At 41.9% G+C, this 17,943-nt stretch overlaps 1 protein-coding gene across 1 annotated transcript; it reads left to right on the top strand.

Annotated features, from left to right (window-relative positions):
- Window positions 1-1,387: 1,387 nt before the first annotated feature.
- LOC118407400 lies at window positions 1,388-16,798 on the top strand (the record flags this gene model as incomplete). The annotated part of the gene is given in 2 exon segments (XM_035807873.1): window positions 1,388-1,475; window positions 15,288-16,798. A coding segment is annotated over 1 exon segment (959 nt), but the record flags the coding sequence as incomplete, so codon positions are not given.
- Window positions 16,799-17,943: the final 1,145 nt, after the last annotated feature.

Below are 17,943 nucleotides of genomic sequence, written 5' to 3'. Positions count from 1 at the left end.
AATCGCGCCTAATGTGAGGGGGGTATTAGAGGGATGATGTTAACATTCATCGATTGCTACCTAATTTTATGATAGCCAGCTGTGAGAATGAAAACATAACTACAAGTTAATCTATCGTTAATCTTAGGTACGTTGTACAAAGAAAAGCATAACGACACAAATGTGTCACTTTATTAATTTATGCTATATTGAATTGTTAATGTGTGTGATTATTTATGAATTTGAATGAGTTTTAGTGGTTCGAATCATTGATTTTACATCCGATTTGTAAACTTTTCAGCAGATAAAAATATCAAACGCTTACGTAACTCCTGTCAGAACACGATTAATATTTCTGTCTGTGAGTTGTTTCAATTAGAATTAAAGCGATTAAATTGAACTCGAAATAACTGGTGAATACGTAGGACTTGCTGCTTTTTTTTTAAATTCATACAATCCATGTATAAACAATGGCTCCAGAGCGTCACACAAGATCGTTGCCCCATATACGCTGCATATTGGAGTCGTTTGTGGTCGTTTGTGGTGTTAAGGCAGACCGAAAATAACGAAGCAGACAGCATTACTTTTTTCACTCGCAACATCTCACATCTGCTTAGAGATTAACACAGCCTCTGACGTAGGTGTATAGAAGACGTAAACCTTAATCGTTTTTTGGGGTCAGTTTATTGTGCTGTCGTCATAGAGACAGAATGTTGATGGACAGGAATTGTTTACCACTCTTTCGATGTTTGCACAACTTTTACTTCTATCTTACGTCATTGTGGCCGACGTTGTATCACCACACAGGCTTTATCAAAATTACAGCCTACAAGTGTACTAAACAGTGCATGATTTGTAGTTGTTCATGAAAGCCGCGGGGAGTTAGCGACCCCTGACTATAAGGAGTTCGCTTCCGTCAACAAACAATGTCATCAAATATCAAGAAACCCGTCAGAAAACAAAGGACTGCGCGATAACTTATCCTCTACCCACCCTGCATAGGAAACCAGGCTGATCGGATTCATTACACGATTTCTTATTGTTTCAACGTCGCCTGAAAAGATATCATGTCGTCTCAGCATTCCCAAAGCCGTTACAAACTCCGGATAACCCCAAGCTTGTGATTTACCTCATGTACAGTTATCGTGATATCGTGAAAATGTTGCGATAGTTTCCGTGTGCGTAGTAGTACTTTATTGTATGCGTAGTTGTACTTTACTGTATGTTGACTCAGTTGGTATTCGACACAATAGAATTGTTGGGGCACGGCGGTAGGAGGAGGGAGGGAGTTTTAAGATGGAAGGGCAGGGTAAGGTGGTTTTAAGTTAACTTCGGTCGCTATGATATGTGTATCACGTCATGTGTGTGTAGTACGAGCAACAGAACAGGCTAAACTCCCCATACACGAGTTATCACAAAATCTGTGGGTCTACAGTACATTTCGTCAGTTCTGCATAGCTGAAACTACGGAGGAAAGACCAGCTGAGCTGTCAAAGGTGCGTCAAATAGTTTGTTTTGATATCAAGTTATGCAAACTTTAAGGTAAGGTAAGTGTATGGTTGCATCTTGTTAATAGCAAGTACGTATTATTCCACATGCCACATTCTAGCAAATACATACACGCAATCTCATAGTGTTAACACTTGAATATCCTAATTTAAAGAGCAACATCGACCAAATGTGCTGAAATAAGACATTTATATCGCCATTAGGCATAGTATATAGTCATTGAGTACAAGGATAGACTTCACTTATAATAGACATATGTAGCTCTAAACAATATAGTACAATCGGCCATATTTTACGTGGATGGACGCCGACAATATGTGTAGTACAGTGTACAATATATACGCACGTTTGTTACAATATTCACAGACGTTTACATCAAAATTGGCTACTAAAACGCATCTTGCGTCACAATGCCGAGACAGTGTTCCGATATATGGTCCATGTCCTATTCACCATAGCAAAACATTTCTCAGCAAACGCCTATACATTTTCCAGTTACAAACTTTGTGTCCACAAGAGGTACTAGTATATCTCTTCTGTTACACACATTCAAGTAGTCGGACACTTGGCGATCGTGCGAAATAGATATAAGCAAAGCTGAAATAGTCGATCGGCTGAAGCTCGGCTCAGTCTCGTCACATCCCTTCTCATGTTGACGGAAGACGGCAGCGTAAACACCGGCGGTAGTTGACAGTTTCTACGCCTCGCCACACACGTTTTAACGTGTATACACGCAGCCCAATGCACCGGTGCAATGGCCAACCCAGGTAGATCGTTTGTATTCGGTAGAGTGAGGTAGGGAGGTAGAGTTTGATCGGTAGGTAGATAGGTAGAGTGAGGTAGGTAGCTAGAGTTTGATCGGTAGGTAGGTAGGTAGCTAGAGTGAGGTAGGTAGGTAGAGTTTGATTGGTAGGTAGGTAGGTAGAGTGAGGTAGGTAGCTAGAGTTTGATTGGTAGGTAGGTAGGTAGCTAGAGTGAGGTAGGTAGGTAGAGTTTGATCGGTAGGTAGGTAGGTAGCTAGAGTGAGGTAGGTAGGTAGAGTTTGATCGGTAGGTAGGTAGGTAGCTAGAGTGAGGTAGGTAGGTAGAGTTTGATCGGTAGGTAGATAGGTAGAGTGAGGTAGAGTTTGATCGGTAGGTAGGTAGCTAGAGTGAGGTAGGTAGGTAGAGTTTGATCGGTAGGTAGATAGGTAGAGTGAGGTAGGTAGCTAGAGTTTGATTGGTAGGTAGGTAGGTAGATTGAGGTAGGTAGGTAGAGTTTGATCCCCGGCCGAGTCATACCAAAGACTTTAAAATTGGTACATGTTGCTTTCTCTGCTTTACACTCAGCACTAATGAGGAAGATTTTGGAAGTTAAACACACATCACTGCCAACGGACTAGCCTCTTGCCGTAGTGGCTTGCACAAATTTGTGGCCCAAGGGATACAGATATGGAGATAGACGCCACCCCTAAGCATCTGTTACAGATGTACGGGCAACTTTTACTTTAACTTAATGCATGAAACGTCCATGTTTTAGCAAGAAGTTTTACCTGTGCAAGAATATTTTGGCCTATAATAGTAACATATGCTCTGTTGTGACATATGTTACCCTAATCGTTCAGTAGAATTTTGAAGATTGTAGTATACCGTACCAAAGTCTGTCCTTTTTCTAGTGTCAATAATTCTTCGAATATCATACCCGTGCACGGCCCTATACGCAAAAATGAAGACGCATTTAGGCTACGAAATATATACCCTTCCTATGATTGGGTGCAAGCTGCCATAACTAAACAGAATCCGCAGTTACAGTCTTGGAGACGAAATGTTCTCTTTCTATGAACATTTGAAGATTGAAATATATTCTACGATTGTAGCATACCATACAAAAGTCTCTGTACTTTTTGTAGTGTCAATAACGCTTTCAATATTATATCCGTGCACGGCGCTATACGAGAAAATGAAGACGCATTCAGGCTATGAGCTATATACCCTTCCTATGATTGGGTGTAAGCTGCCATAACTAAACAGAATCCGGAGTTAGAGTCTGAGAGACGAAATGTTCTCTTTCTATGGACATTTGAACATTGAAATATATTTGAAGATTGTAGTATATCATACCAAAGTCTCTGTACTTTTTGTAGTATCAATAAGGCTTCCGACATTACGTTTATATACCCGTGCATGGTCCTTTACGCGAAAATGAAGATGCATTCAGGCTACGAGCTATATAACCTTCCTATGATTAGGTGCAAGCTGCCATAACTAAACAGAATCCGCGGATAGAGTCTAGGAGACGAAATGTTCTCTTTCTATGCAGTCGTGACCTTCTGTGCGTAACGAAAGCATCACACTGCAGAATTCCGATAAGGCTAGGATGTGCTTTAGCTGTGAGGACATTCTAAGGTCAAAAGGTAAGGATTTATAAATGATAACAAAACTTTTCAGCACGTACACTGGTCGAAATACATATTAGGGGCAGTAACATATACAGTCAAGCCCGTACTAGTTACCACTTCTATAGATAAGGACTACCAGGCCGTTGATATGCAGTCAAACCTGTACAAGTAACTACCTGTACATAAGGACCACCTGGTCATTGATATGCAGTCAAGCCTGTACTAGTGACCTCCTCTACATAAGGGCCACCTGGTCATTGAAATACAGTCAGACCTGTACTAGTGACCACCTCTACATAAGGACCACCTGACCAATGATATACAGTCAAGTACAAGTAACGGTACCGGTCTCTACATAAGGATTACTTTGCTAATTGGGCTACTTTGCTAAAAGGGCCACTTTTTGTTGGTTTCTTATACAATATCTTATTGAAAGTATTAGGCCAATTTAATCCGTTCCTTGAATTGTCTTCTTGGGCAGTTTTGACCATATATTGAATTCCTTTTTGTCGGATACGCTTCAAAGATGAGTAAAGACTTTCTACCATGAAATGTAACATTATTGATTGTTAAGATGCTAACGTTTACCATCTTAAATGTAGCTTGTACTGAGATGTCAAAAGTTGTCAAATGCGCTGTTTCACCCCTATTTACAAATGAAAAACAATGTAAACGAGAGTTATGTATTTACCACATGCTGCCTTTATAACATTGTTGAAAAAATATATTTTCTGTAAACAAAGAGGCGTAGTACAAAATAAAGACAAGAAATTGTGTAAACAAAGTATGAATAGGACGAAATTAGATCGGACAAACAGGTTCTTTTCGCCAAGTAAACTACCCTAACCGTTGCAGTGGCCCTTCGCATTTGAACATAGTCCTCTTTTCATCGTATGTTAAAATTCAAAATGTATTTGTACAGTTTAACATGATTTAAAAGCTAACATTTAAGGAAATTTATGAACACAGCAGTATTGCAACATTTTTATTTATTTCTGGAGAAACGTAACGTTGTTTAAAGTTCATATTCACCCCTCAAATCTGACTGCAAACGCTGTTGCTACACTAAAACGGTATCAGTTGGTTAATGTTGCGTCAAAACATTCTACGTAGCTGCCTAACGTTACAATTCAGGGAAAATAGACCGTGAAGAAAGTCGTCAACAAGATATCAAACACAAACGCACGCCGCTGTAGACGTAACGCAGCCGAGAAGTTTTATTATGTCCATTCATTTGAACAGATACCGGCGAGTCTTTACAGAAGCGCTGGCACATGAAGTCATTATTCACGTGTTAGACAGGGATCAGGGGTGCTGTGTAGTATCACTGGCGGCCATGGGACGCAGGGTGCAACGGTTGGAACTCTGACGTTGGTCCTTTTATACAGTCAGAGACAAGAACATCGTATGCCTGCATTATTTCTAAAGAAGATTATATTTATAATTGGATCGCTAGAATTTTACTAAATGCAACTGACAGCCATGGGACATATCTTGCAACGGTTATAGCTCTGACGTTGCAATGGTTGTAGCTCTGACGTTGGTGTTCTGATATTGTCGGGTAGTAGAACTTTTTAACGTAAAAGCTTTGCCAAAAAAGCTACAGAAAGTTTATTTCTATTAATTGAATCCATAGTATTTATTTTGCTACATGTCACTGGCGGCCATGTGACGCATCGTGCCAGGGTTGTAGCTCTGACGTTGGTGCTTTGATACAGTCAAGTAGAAGAACATCATATGCCTACATTATTTCTAAAGAAGATTATATTTATAATTGAATCGGTACAATTTTACTAAATGTCACTGACAGCTAAGGAACGTACCGTACAACGGTTATAGCTCTGACGTTGGTGTTCTGATATTGTCTGGTAGTAAAACATTTCAACGTAAAAGCTTTGCCAAAAAAGCTACAGAAAGTCTATTTCTAATTGAATCCATTTGGTACATGTCATTGTCGGCCATGTGACGCAGCGCGCAACGGCTGGAGCTCTGACGTTGGTGCTTTAATACAGTCAAGTAGAAGAACATCATATGCCTGCATTATTTCTAAAGAAGATTTTATTTGTAATTGAATCGCTAGAATTTTACTAAATGCAACTGACAGCTAAGGGCCATATCGTACAACGGTTGTAGCTCTGACGTTGCAATGGTTGTAGCTCTGACGTTGGTGTTCTGATATTGTCTGGTAGTAGAACTTTTTAACATAAAAGCTATGCCAAAAAAGCTACAGAAAGTCTATTTCTAATTGAATCCATAGTATTTTGCAACATGTCACTGGCGGCCATGTGACGCAGCGCGCAACGGGTGGAGCTCTGACGTCGGTGCTTTGATACAGTCAAGTAGAAGAACATCATATGACTGCATTATTTCTAAAGAAGATTATATTTATAATTGGATCGCTAGAATTTTACTAAATGCAACTGACAGCCATGAGACATATCGTGCAACGGTTGTAGCTCTGACGTTGCAATGGTTGTAGCTCTGACGTTGGTGTTCTGATATTGTCTGGTAGTAGAACTTTTTAACGTAAAAGCTATGCCAAAAAAGCTACAGAAAGTTTATTTCTATTAATTGAATCCATAGTATTTTGCTACATGTCACTGGCGGCCATGTGACGCATTGTGCCAGGGTTGTAGCTCTGACGTCGGTGATTTAATACAGTCAGGGAGAAGAACATCCTATGACTGCATATTTCTAAAGAAGATTATATTTGTAATTGAATCGCTATAGAATTTTACTAAATGCAACTGACAGCTAAGTGACGTACCGTACAACGGTTATAGCTCTGACGTTGGTGCTCTGATCCAGTCCAGTAGAAAAACATCCAAGAGTAAATGCTATGCCTATATTGCAGAAGATTCTATTTCAATTGTGTCCACTCAATGTCACTGACACAGTGAAAGGCAAGGGACGTATCTAACAACTTTTCAGCTCTGACTTTAGCTTTCTGATATCGTAAGGCCACACTGACTAGTATTTTGACATCAAAATTAATGCGGGAGGCAAAAAATACAATAAAAACCCACAGCCCGTCACACAGGAATACAAAGCTGTTATTATGTCTAGTTATTGCTGACATGTACAGTTAACTTAACATTGTGTACCTAAGTTCCCTTGCACCTTATATTTTGTTATTTATCGCACTATCTTTTATTGCCCGCAAATCATCAGTATCGTCTGTGCATGGCACCTCGTAAAATGAGTATGAACTGAAATGAACTGATACCGCGCACAAGACCCTTTGAATACCATGCAAGTGGCCATATGTGATTCTCCGGTGAATAACGTTAGATGAATAAAGCAATAACTCCAAGCAAAAGTAGCATCTCAAAAGCGTCGGTCAAAGTTGTATGCAGTAAAAGGGTTGTATCAATCACTCATATCTAGAATCTTCCTCCGTTGTTTGTGAACGCCGCCGGACTACTAAACGTAACCTCCAGACATAACCACGGAGAGGGATTGTAGCAATCCGCAGGAGAATAGCGCCACACTCAAGGGAAAATCGTTACATGCGAGATGGGATCACGATTCGCTCTTTACGGCGACTTAAGATAGCTAGCAGAAAACTGTTCGTACGTCACATGGCTGCCAGCGATGCCAGCGGAGGTCGATGAAGCGGAGAGTGTTGCCCTCTGAGCTGGCGAAGTGCACGGGGAACCAAACGTTAATCAAGACCCCGTGGCTAGGGTTAGTAGCGCTTCATGTAGTATTTTTTTACCAGCTCGAAAAAGAAAAAGCTAAGGAACAGTCAAGCCTTCAAGTACCGGTATACCAGAGTTACCAACCTAGAGGTGATGTATTCAAAATGCCGTATTTTCCCAGAAGTATCATAGAGTGGAATTTTCTGTGGATAGTTTCAAAGCTTGGAATTAGATGTGCAAACGTTAGGTGTGACGATCGTTTATGTGTAAAATAACCAGCTGCTGCCGCGCCACGAAACTGGTATGTTACGCCCAAGGGCGGTTGTACCGGCTATGTACTAGTAGATACAGATGCAGATACAGAAACGCAGTCAAGAAGTTTACCCTCTTAGGCCTAGTAAAATGTTGTGGTTCATGTTATTAGATCAACCTTTACAGTGACTTAAAATAGCTCGCAGAAAACTGTTGGTACGTCACATGCCTGCCAGCGATGCCGGCGGAGGTCGATGAAGACCCCGTGGATAGGGGTAGTAACGCTTCGTCGATGTAGGCTCCCTCAGAAACGCAGCCTGGAAGTTTTTTTTTTTTTTTTAAGTTTTATTCAATGTTCATTCAACAGAACAAAAGTTCATACACAAAACAAGCAAAATGCCATAAGCTTCTTAAGAGTACATACACACTGCTAAACGTACACAAACTACTCAATGAACTCATTTGCATCATCACCCCATTTGCTGTAGTGACTAGATGAATTTTGTTTTCGTGCAATGTTTTCTTCTATAGACTTAAAGATATTGACATAGGAGACCAAGAGATATTAGTCAAAACGTTTGCCCACTTAGTCCTAGGGATAAATGCTGTGTTTGAAGTTACCAGGTTAACCATAGCTCCTTTTGGGGGTCTACCGCTGGCAAGGGACGTTAAATTGTAGATATAACATCTGAGTAATGAAAAACAGACTTGTATTTCACACTCTGTGGTAGAGTATAGCTATGAACAGTTGATGTAAAGATGTGTAGTAAGCATTCTTTGTTCAGTTTATCAAGGCACAATGCATTTCTCAATGATGTTGAAGATACAAGTCAAAGTTTATTGCACAAGTGCCCCAGGGGCATTTTAGTTTTACATTCTAATAGATTAGACGCATATCTGCATATATAGATGTGTATGATTGTTTCCATTGTTACATATATATGATTCTTACATGTGACCTGTACTTAGCCCAGTGGGGCAAAAATGTGCATAAAGGTCTTCATTCATTCATTCTAAAATCTCCATAAACACCCCCTAAATCATTTAAATCCCCGCGAACTTGAATGCATATACAAATGTAAGTCACTAAGTGTCTCGGTGCATGCGTTTTGAACAGTTAAACATTCTAAAAAAAAGACAGAAAGAAACAAAAACCAAACCCTAATTTTTCAGGGCAGAAACTGGAAACACGACATTACTTTTCCTAGGCCTTATAGAAGCTAACTGTACCGTTATCTGTACAAACCAGAGGAGAAATTCGCTCGGTATTTCGAATCGACAAATTCGTAGCGCGTCAGCGATGACGTCAGTAGATGCTGTGAGAGCGTGGCGTGGCCGAATCCGCCCGGAGGGAGCAGTTTTGTGTAAGCACGGGGAAATCTGGGGAGCAGACAGGACTACAGATACACGGATAGGATCATTCTCAATGTCAGTCTGACTAACGAACGCAGTGGTCGAAACAGAGACATCTCGTTTGCAATTTCACTAACTATAAGGCCTGAGAGCAGCTCACCTTTTTAAACAGTTACCACAATCTTCCCGACAAAATAACGAAAACATTATATTTCTTCTAAAATCACAAAACTGGGGAGCAGACAGGACTACAGATACACGGATAGGATCATTCTCAATGGCAGTCTGACTAACGAACGCAGTGTTCGAAACAGAGACATCTCGTTTGCAATTTCCCCTAACTGTAAGGTCTGAGAGAAACTCACTTTTTTAAACAGTTACCACAATCTTCTCGACAAAAAAAACGTAAAAAATTATATTTCTACTAAAATCACAACACTGGGGAGCAGACAGGACTACTGATACACGGATATGATCTTTCTCAATGTCAATCAGACGAAGGCAGTGTTGGCAAAAAGAAAGACATCTCGTTTGCAATTTCCCTAACTTAAAGGCCTGAGAGAAACTCACTTTTTAAACAGTTACCACAATCTTCCCGACAAAATAACGAAAACATTATATTTCTTCTAAAATCACAAAACTGGGGAGCAGACAGGACTACAGATACACGGATAGGATCATTCTCAATGGCAGTCTGACTAACGAACGCAGTGTTCGAAACAGAGACATCTCGTTTGCAATTTCCCCTAACTGTAAGGTCTGAGAGAAACTCACTTTTTAAAACGGTTACCACAATCTTCCCGACAAAATAACGAAAACATTATATTTCTTCTAAAATCACAAATCTGGGGAGCAGACAGGACTACTGATACACGGATAGGATCATTCTCAATGTCAATCAGACGAAGGCAGTGTTGGCAAAAAGAAAGACATCTCGTTTGCAATTTCCCTAACTTAAAGGCCTGAGAGAAACTCACTTTTTTAAACAGTTACCACAATCTTCCCGACAAAATAACGAAAAAAATTATATTTCTACTAAAATCACAAAACTGGGGAGCAGACAGGACTACTGATACACGGATCCGTGCAGAGATAGGAGCTTTCTCAATGCCAGTCTCACGAACGCAGTTTTCGAAACGAAAGAGATTTCGTTTGCAATTTCACTAACTAAAAGGCATGAGAGCAACAGGCTTCTCGTGCTGGTTGCTCCCAGGCCCAAGCATGCCGTTGATAGAGTTCAGTTCAGTTCAGTTCAGTTCAGTTCAGTTCATCCTCGTGTGTACTCTCCAAGCAGAGGTTAGGCTGACCGGCTGTTTTTAAACGTTTTTTTAGTCGTTTTTATCGGGCTTTCTATTTTGTCATTTTTCTTGAAGTACGCCAGCCAAGTTAGGTTTTGACACAGCAAGATAAAATACAAAATAGAAAGCCTGATAATAACGACTAAAAAAACGTTAAAGAAATAGCCGGAGCCTAACTTCTGCTTTGAGAGTACCTTGTATGTAAGAAGTGCCACGAATAGAGCTATGAATAAACATTTTAGTAGCAATTTTCCGTTATCCTCACTGTGTGTTCCCATGCTGAGAAGTTTCTCTTCCTTCGGGTTACCACAAGTCTATACCTAATCTTGGAATGTTGCTATATTGATACACTTTTCCCTAAGGCTAATTCAAGATAAATATTTGAACATAGCTATTGAATAATAGAACACAATGCCAAAGTCTAGTTGCAAAAAAAAAACATATAGATACAAATATTGGAATATACATTCCGAAGCTAATTGCAAAAAAACAAACAATATAGATACAAATAATGAAAAATGATTTCTGAACATAGATAAAATAATGGAGACATGGCTTGAAGGCTAATTGCAAATAAATAATCTTGGAATGTTGCTATATTGATACACTTTTCCCTAAGGCTAATTCAAGATAAATATTTGAACATAGCTATTGAATAATAGAACACAATGCCAAAGTCTAGTTGCAAAAAAAAAACATATAGATACAAATATTGGAATATACATTCCGAAGCTAATTGCAAAAAAACAAACAATATAGATACAAATAATGAAAAATGATTTCTGAACATAGATAAAATAATGGAGACATGGCTTGAAGGCTAATTGCAAATAAACGTATAGTAAACGCAAGTAATGAAAAAATTGTTCCTGTAGGCTAATTAGAAAAATCACAACTGACACAAATAACGGAAAACTACGCCCAGTGGCTGATTGTTAATATCAAGATAAATGTTAATGATGAAGAGTAATGCCTGAAGACTAATTGCAAATAACTAGATACATGAAGTAATGACAATTCATGAGTTACCAGCACTCAATGAACAAGCAAATTCTATGATCATTTATATTTGCCTTCAGACACACAAAGACAACGTGGTACTGCATTCACTAAATATTCCCACATACTCATTACAACGATATTGAAAATGAGCTATATCCTTTATGATACCGTAAGGAAAGTGGATGTTATCCGCTATGTCTAGGGTACAGTATGGGAAGGCAGGGCGCAACCCTCTCCTTCCACCACTTTTTACCTCAAACGAAGCCATTTTACAAATGGGTGGGGTTAGAAAAGTCGTGTAAAGTGCCATCCGAGGGCACAAGATCGGTGGCCTAACACTGTACAGTTACATGTACGCTATAAGACCCCAAAATGTGGCCATTTCGGTACACAGTAAGTTGACTCGACCCCGTCACAATACATAACGGTATTCAGGAATAAATATGCACGAGCCGTCAACGCTCTGTAAGAAAGCTGCCATGTTCAAGCGCACCCGGCATCAAGTGAATCTCCTGGTGTGAATTCTAGCGGAAGCGGGGGTACGCATTGAAGGATGGGTTAATGTGTTAAAAGCCAAGTGCAAGTCTTGAAGCTAGGACCCCGTAAGTGGCTCAGACAAGTGCATCCCTACATGACAGAAAGGGGATTAAAGATACCGAAAATTCCCTGCCATTTGGTAAGGTCATGCCTGGAAGTGGTGATGGCTGATTCCATAATGAACGACCGCGGATTTCTTTACAATTAGCGCTCTCCCCGCATCTTCTATTTTTGTCTTGGCGCATGTATGGATAAGAGCAGGCTGATATTTCATTATACTAATCACCTCCTCCGGGCTTTTAAAACTCAAGCGAGCGAGCAAAAAATAGGTTGCCCTCATTACAACGTTTTTGTGATCAAGAAGGTTGAACAGATGGCTGAAGACACAGAACATGGCATACCAAACAATACTTTTCACATTTTCGTTGCTAGTAAGATTAGCATCCGATTTTTTCATGCTGATTTTTCATTATACTGATGGCATCCTCTGAGTAACCCAAAGCTGATGCGAGTGTGCAAAAAAGCTGCATTCTTAAGTTTATATGGTCAAGAAGGATGGATAACTGCCTGAACACAGTACACCAAACAATAAAGTTTTCTTTAAATCTTCCTCGTTGACTCTGGAAATGGTTTTGAACTTTGCTACTTTAGTATCTGCTTTGAGATACTTTCTTGCAATTTACGGCATGTATTAGTTTCCCATTTTGCAACTTCTTTGTACGGTTTCCAGTTAGGTCAAACTTTTTTCTTTAACGGGCGAAAATTGATGCAAACGGACGAAACCCATACAATTAAGGTTGTGTAGCCTAAGCTATAAGAATTCATGTGAGTCCATGTATGGTCATGGTACGAATCTTTAGTGGCCGGGATATACATGAATCCATGAGAAATACTCCGAGTGGAAAACAGGTCCACATCAGAGGATGTAAGAAAAATGTATTCATCTCTCTCCAAAGTCGTAATCACCCGGGGATTTTGACGGAAGCGTCAAATGCCATCCGGCCGCGGGGAGCTCCGGCCCAATATGTCCTGATTAATCCCGGAAGGGCTTTCTTTGTCGTGTCGGATCAAATAAATGAGGGGAGCCACTTTGCTTTGATCCGACCACTCAACAGACGTGACTACAGGGTATGCGGGGATTGTAAAGGGCTGGATAGACCGGGGGCTGACTGAAGGGGAAATTGCGTGGGCTATAGAGCAGGTGTACAGTAGAAGCAGTAACGAGCTCCCGAGATGAAATTTACCGGCTGGAATTTTATTCTAAGACTGGTGCGCATAGTCTGTGTAACGCAAACTCCGCTATCCGGAGCCTGTAGCCTCCTCCCGGCAATGTAGGACGGGCCTAAGGAGCGCGATTAAATCAGGCTATGGTGCAAAAAGTAAAGAATTTAGGTGATTAGAATTGCCTTCCTTCCTACGAATCTTCTTCTTGTTGTTAACGTTAGTATGGCCATGGGGAGGGGCAGTAACAGTAACACCATCACTGAATAGAAATGCTCCTCCTTGCTTTAATTACAGCAGATCCCCGGTAGCTCAGAACACTCCTTGGTCAGCTAAACTCCTTATGCCGCCGGTAGATCTTCCTGGAGATAACGAATGAAAGCCTAAGGATGGCAAAATCCCCGGGAAAATTCTCCCCCCATAGCCTGCGTAGTCTGGTATAGACTACTTGTTTGGGGTCAGTGTGGCTTCTGGTTGCATATCAGTGTTGATTTCATTTGGTTTGATTTATTTGGCTGTATAGAGAGAAGTGCATGGTGCATAGAGCAGGTGTGGAGTAGAACCAGTAACGAGTTCTCCAGATGTCTAGGCTCTGCGTAATAAAAACGGTATGGAAAGTCCTTTTCTAGGTCTGACGCACTGAGTTAAAAATATAGTTGAAAGAATTTTGCGAGTGAACAACATAAACATAATACCAGCAAAACCTGATTGCAAACAATACTCCCTGGAACTTTTCTAGGTCTGACGCACTGAGTCAAAAATATAGTTGAAAGAATTTTGCGAGTGAACTATATAAACATAATGCCAGCAAAACCTGACTGCAAACCTTACTCCCTGGAACTTGATTCTGGAATTCTACAGCGAAAGATTCTAAGTTGCACATGAAATACAATAAAGGTTTTATATATTACATCCTGTTGTAAATAATATGCTGTATACAAATATACAACAGGACCTTAACACACGTAACCCTACACAAATATCTAGGTGCAAAAGTTCTCCCAAAGACGAGTAGCTACGTATACAATGTCAAGTACTTGGGTGATAAATTAACACGTACAGTTTTAAGTAGTTAGTCTAGTAGAGACTAGTCGTTTGGGATCAGTGTGTTTTCTGGTTGCATATCAGTATTGAATCTTCGCGGGGCAACCTATATCCATTGTTGTTTTGTTAACTGGTTATTTTTATATGGATATTAAGTCGACGGAAGGTCGTTTTTAATTGCACTGTTTTGGAAATATTGCAATATGATACCACCTCCGCTCACTTGATATCACGAAATACCATGTTTATAGAAACAACGGATATAGCTGAGCCCGGGTAAAGGTGAACTAGCGTTACAATGCATTAGAACCGATACACAACAATTAGAAGAAAAACCCGCCAAAAGAACGAGCTCCTTAGGCTTAGGTCACATTTCAAAACCGGGGCCCGACCGGGATGTTTTAAGAAAGAAATTACAATGTATACCTAGAAATATACACAAATCACGCCCAATAATCTTATTTTGACATTTTGCGTATTTTGATACATTTTATAACATTCTTTTTGCTCCCGAAAGACTGAAGCATAGTAAGGGTAGCTACACTTCCACAAAGGGGCCCGATCGGGAAGTTTTGGGGAACGAAAAGTACGGCATAAAAGACAACAAAACACAAAACGGACCAAAAATAATTCCTCAACAGTATGCCCTGTGCATATTTACTGGCATGAACTTAAATTTTTCGTCTCCGAAAATGGCCCGGTCGGGCTCCGGGTAGGAAATGTGATGTAGGTCTTAAGGTAGACTATCACTGCACTCGGGGCACCGATGCGGCACTGCGGGGTTCGTAGATGACTCAACGAATTTCAGAGATAAAGAACGAGTTTTCTTCCATTTTGTGTATTTTTTTTTGTCTTATAAGTCATACTTCAACGTATTATGCAATATCTAATTTATTAAAAATCGCGAAAATAACAAAACAGTGCCACAGTGAACGAACCCTGCAGTGCCGCACTGGTGCCCCAAGTGCAGTGAGAGCCCACCCTTAAGGAGGGTATTTGATGTGACAGACAAGAGACAAGGTCGAGTTGTATATGTGCAAATTAGAGTTTAATGATCCGCTTCTGTTGCTACAGGGGAGAGATAGACGATCCTGGAGGAGCGAACGACTGCGCGCGTCGCCATGTGACGGACCGATCGTCTGCGAATGACGTCAGAGGATAGCGCAGAGGGCGGGAGATAATCCTGGCCGGTTTCCCGCGCTCGCGCATGATGAGCGGAGAGGAACACAACACCCTGACAGTCTACAGCGGCCGGGTGCTGGCGGCGCTGCAGCGGGACACCAACACCGTCAGGCCTCGCCTGGACACGCGATACCTCTACACACGGAGCTTCCCGGGTTTGTATCCCGAAACTACCGCGCCAATCCGGGCAGGTATGCCGCGACACTCTCCACACGTTGCCGGCGCTCGGGTCAAGAGACAGTCGTCAAGTCTACCCTCCCTGGAAGTAGCGCTCGGTAAGAAAATTTCGCCACGTCTTGACAGCGTGCCCAGAATGGGGGACGACAAGCTGAAAACGTCATCACAGATCTCCGAAAAGATGCAGAGAGATGAATTCCCGCCTTCCGGAAGGAACGTCGTGATAAACTGAAACCGACCAGACCGACCGGCGGGCAAACGGAGCCGATGGAAAAACGCCATGGCAATGAGGAAGCGACTGAACAGGATGTTTCTAATGCAAATAATACTACCGCAAAGCCACGGGAAACCCGCTATAACGAACTGCCAGGCTTATCTACGAAAATCGAGGTAACGCTGCCGAGTTTTCAGCCAGGTTCGGGTAGTGCGAGCTCGCCATCCGTCCTGTCGCCGCTCTCCCCGCACGGCAAGGTGCATCTAGCGGGTCCGATGAACAAGATGGACAAGATCGTGGAGTACAGCACGCAGTTGAAGGAAGGGGTGATCGACTACGACATGTACATGACGAAACTCGCGCTGCTGTCGCTACAGACTCAGATACGGGACGTGCCCCGACGGTCGGCTTCTAAAGGTCCCAAAGGAGAACTGCGCATTTCCAAGGTGAACATCGAAGACGCCATCGATCACATTTCTGCCGGGCCTTTGGTTCGCACGGACGCCCCGGTACAGGTCAGCCCCGAACCTTTATTGTACAGAAAACTGACCACTACAAGGCCGACCATACCGCATAACACTCGGGTCATAGTAGGGCACTCGCTGACCAGAAGACGGGGTGCGGACAGATCCAGATATCCCCGCGCACCTTTCCCTATGTACGACTGGAACCTCCACCAAGCAGAAACGCTGCTGAAAAGAAACTTTGGATTTTACAACTATAACTCCACGCAGGCTAAGACAAAACCGCCCTCAAGGGGCGTTCTGCGGCCTCTCGACAAACCGCCGATTGAAATCCGCCCGAAAACGTTCCGACTCCCGTCTTTCGGGCGCATTCCCACCGCGAGTAGGGAAGGATCAGTGGACCCTCGGGCTGCCCTGTCCTCCCGAGGGAAACTACCAACTCCGGCGGGCAGCGATGTGTTTCAGGGACACTTAAAGAACGTCTACGCCAGTATCGAGAAAGCTAAAAACACGCAAGACGAAAACGGTGGCGAGACGCCCATCCCGATCGTTCTTTCCCCGCTACGGAGGACACCAAGCCCGAGCAGGAGTTACCAGACAGCGGGGGACGTCCTGACTTGCTCCAGCTGCCTTCCTCGCTAGCCCTACCCCCCGAGGTACCACTGGCTACGGGGATTACCGTACCAACCCTAGGCGTCGGGTATAACGTTCCGGGTACTCCGCCGTTAGCGGTACCGGGGTCGCCCCCACCAAGGAGCGGGCGGAAACTCGACCCTAACGCCGACAACTCGCTAATGGTCGTGCCGATACCGAACAATGGGGAGAAAACTGTAAGTTTTAGCGCTAAATTAGAGGTTTTTATGCCGGATTCACCCGACAGTAGTGAAGCCAATACAGATATGGATTTTATCTAGTGCATTTCTCTCTTGTCTGCATAGAATATAGCAGCCACTGAGCTATGTTTATTCCTCTCTAAAAGCCATCGTTAGAACGAAAGATCACAAACTCATTTTGCACTTTCGCAAGGCTTTTAGAGTGGCTCTCGTGTATATACTGTTAATATATCCCCAGAGCAAAAAGTACTTTTGAGAAAAAAAAGCCATTTGAAAAGCACCACTGGTCTATAAAATTGGCCAGAACATCTCACTACTGTGAAAGCACAACGTCTGTAACATATAGAGACTTCTTTATTATTTAACTTGGAGTATTTCTAACATTGGAAGGCGTTCAGCACCAAGGACGGAGCCGCAAACACACTACCGGCCTGTTAGTTTTCTGTCAATTTATTGGAGTATAAGAGCATGGCAGGTCTGTTTTTTTTACAAAAAGAACATTTCTAAAGCCACCATCTACCCATAGTGGGGTGTAGTCTCTACCAGGTTTCTTGGGCCGTCAAATGATCGACAGAGAAAGACATACATATCACAGCATGTCTTTGGCCAACAGTATATGCTTTTGTAGCCGGTGCGACTATACACGAAAAACGTATTTACTAGTAATACAAAGATGTGTCGTCTATGTATTACAAGTAAATACGTTTTTCGTGTATAGTCGCACCGGCTAATGCCGTTGTTGTAAGATATGCTTAACCCTTGTCGTGATGAGATGGGAATTCTATTGTCAATGCAAGCCCCCATACCCCCCCCCCCCTCAAGCTGGTTGATTAATAAAATCAAGTAAAAATTGAAGAAAC

Source organism: Branchiostoma floridae, unplaced genomic scaffold (genome assembly GCF_000003815.2).
Source record: "Branchiostoma floridae strain S238N-H82 unplaced genomic scaffold, Bfl_VNyyK Sc7u5tJ_1336, whole genome shotgun sequence".
Classification (NCBI taxonomy): Eukaryota; Metazoa; Chordata; class Leptocardii; order Amphioxiformes; family Branchiostomatidae; genus Branchiostoma; species Branchiostoma floridae.
The sequence above is the reverse complement of the archived record's forward strand: the minus strand, read 5'-3'. Positions and strand labels throughout refer to the sequence as shown.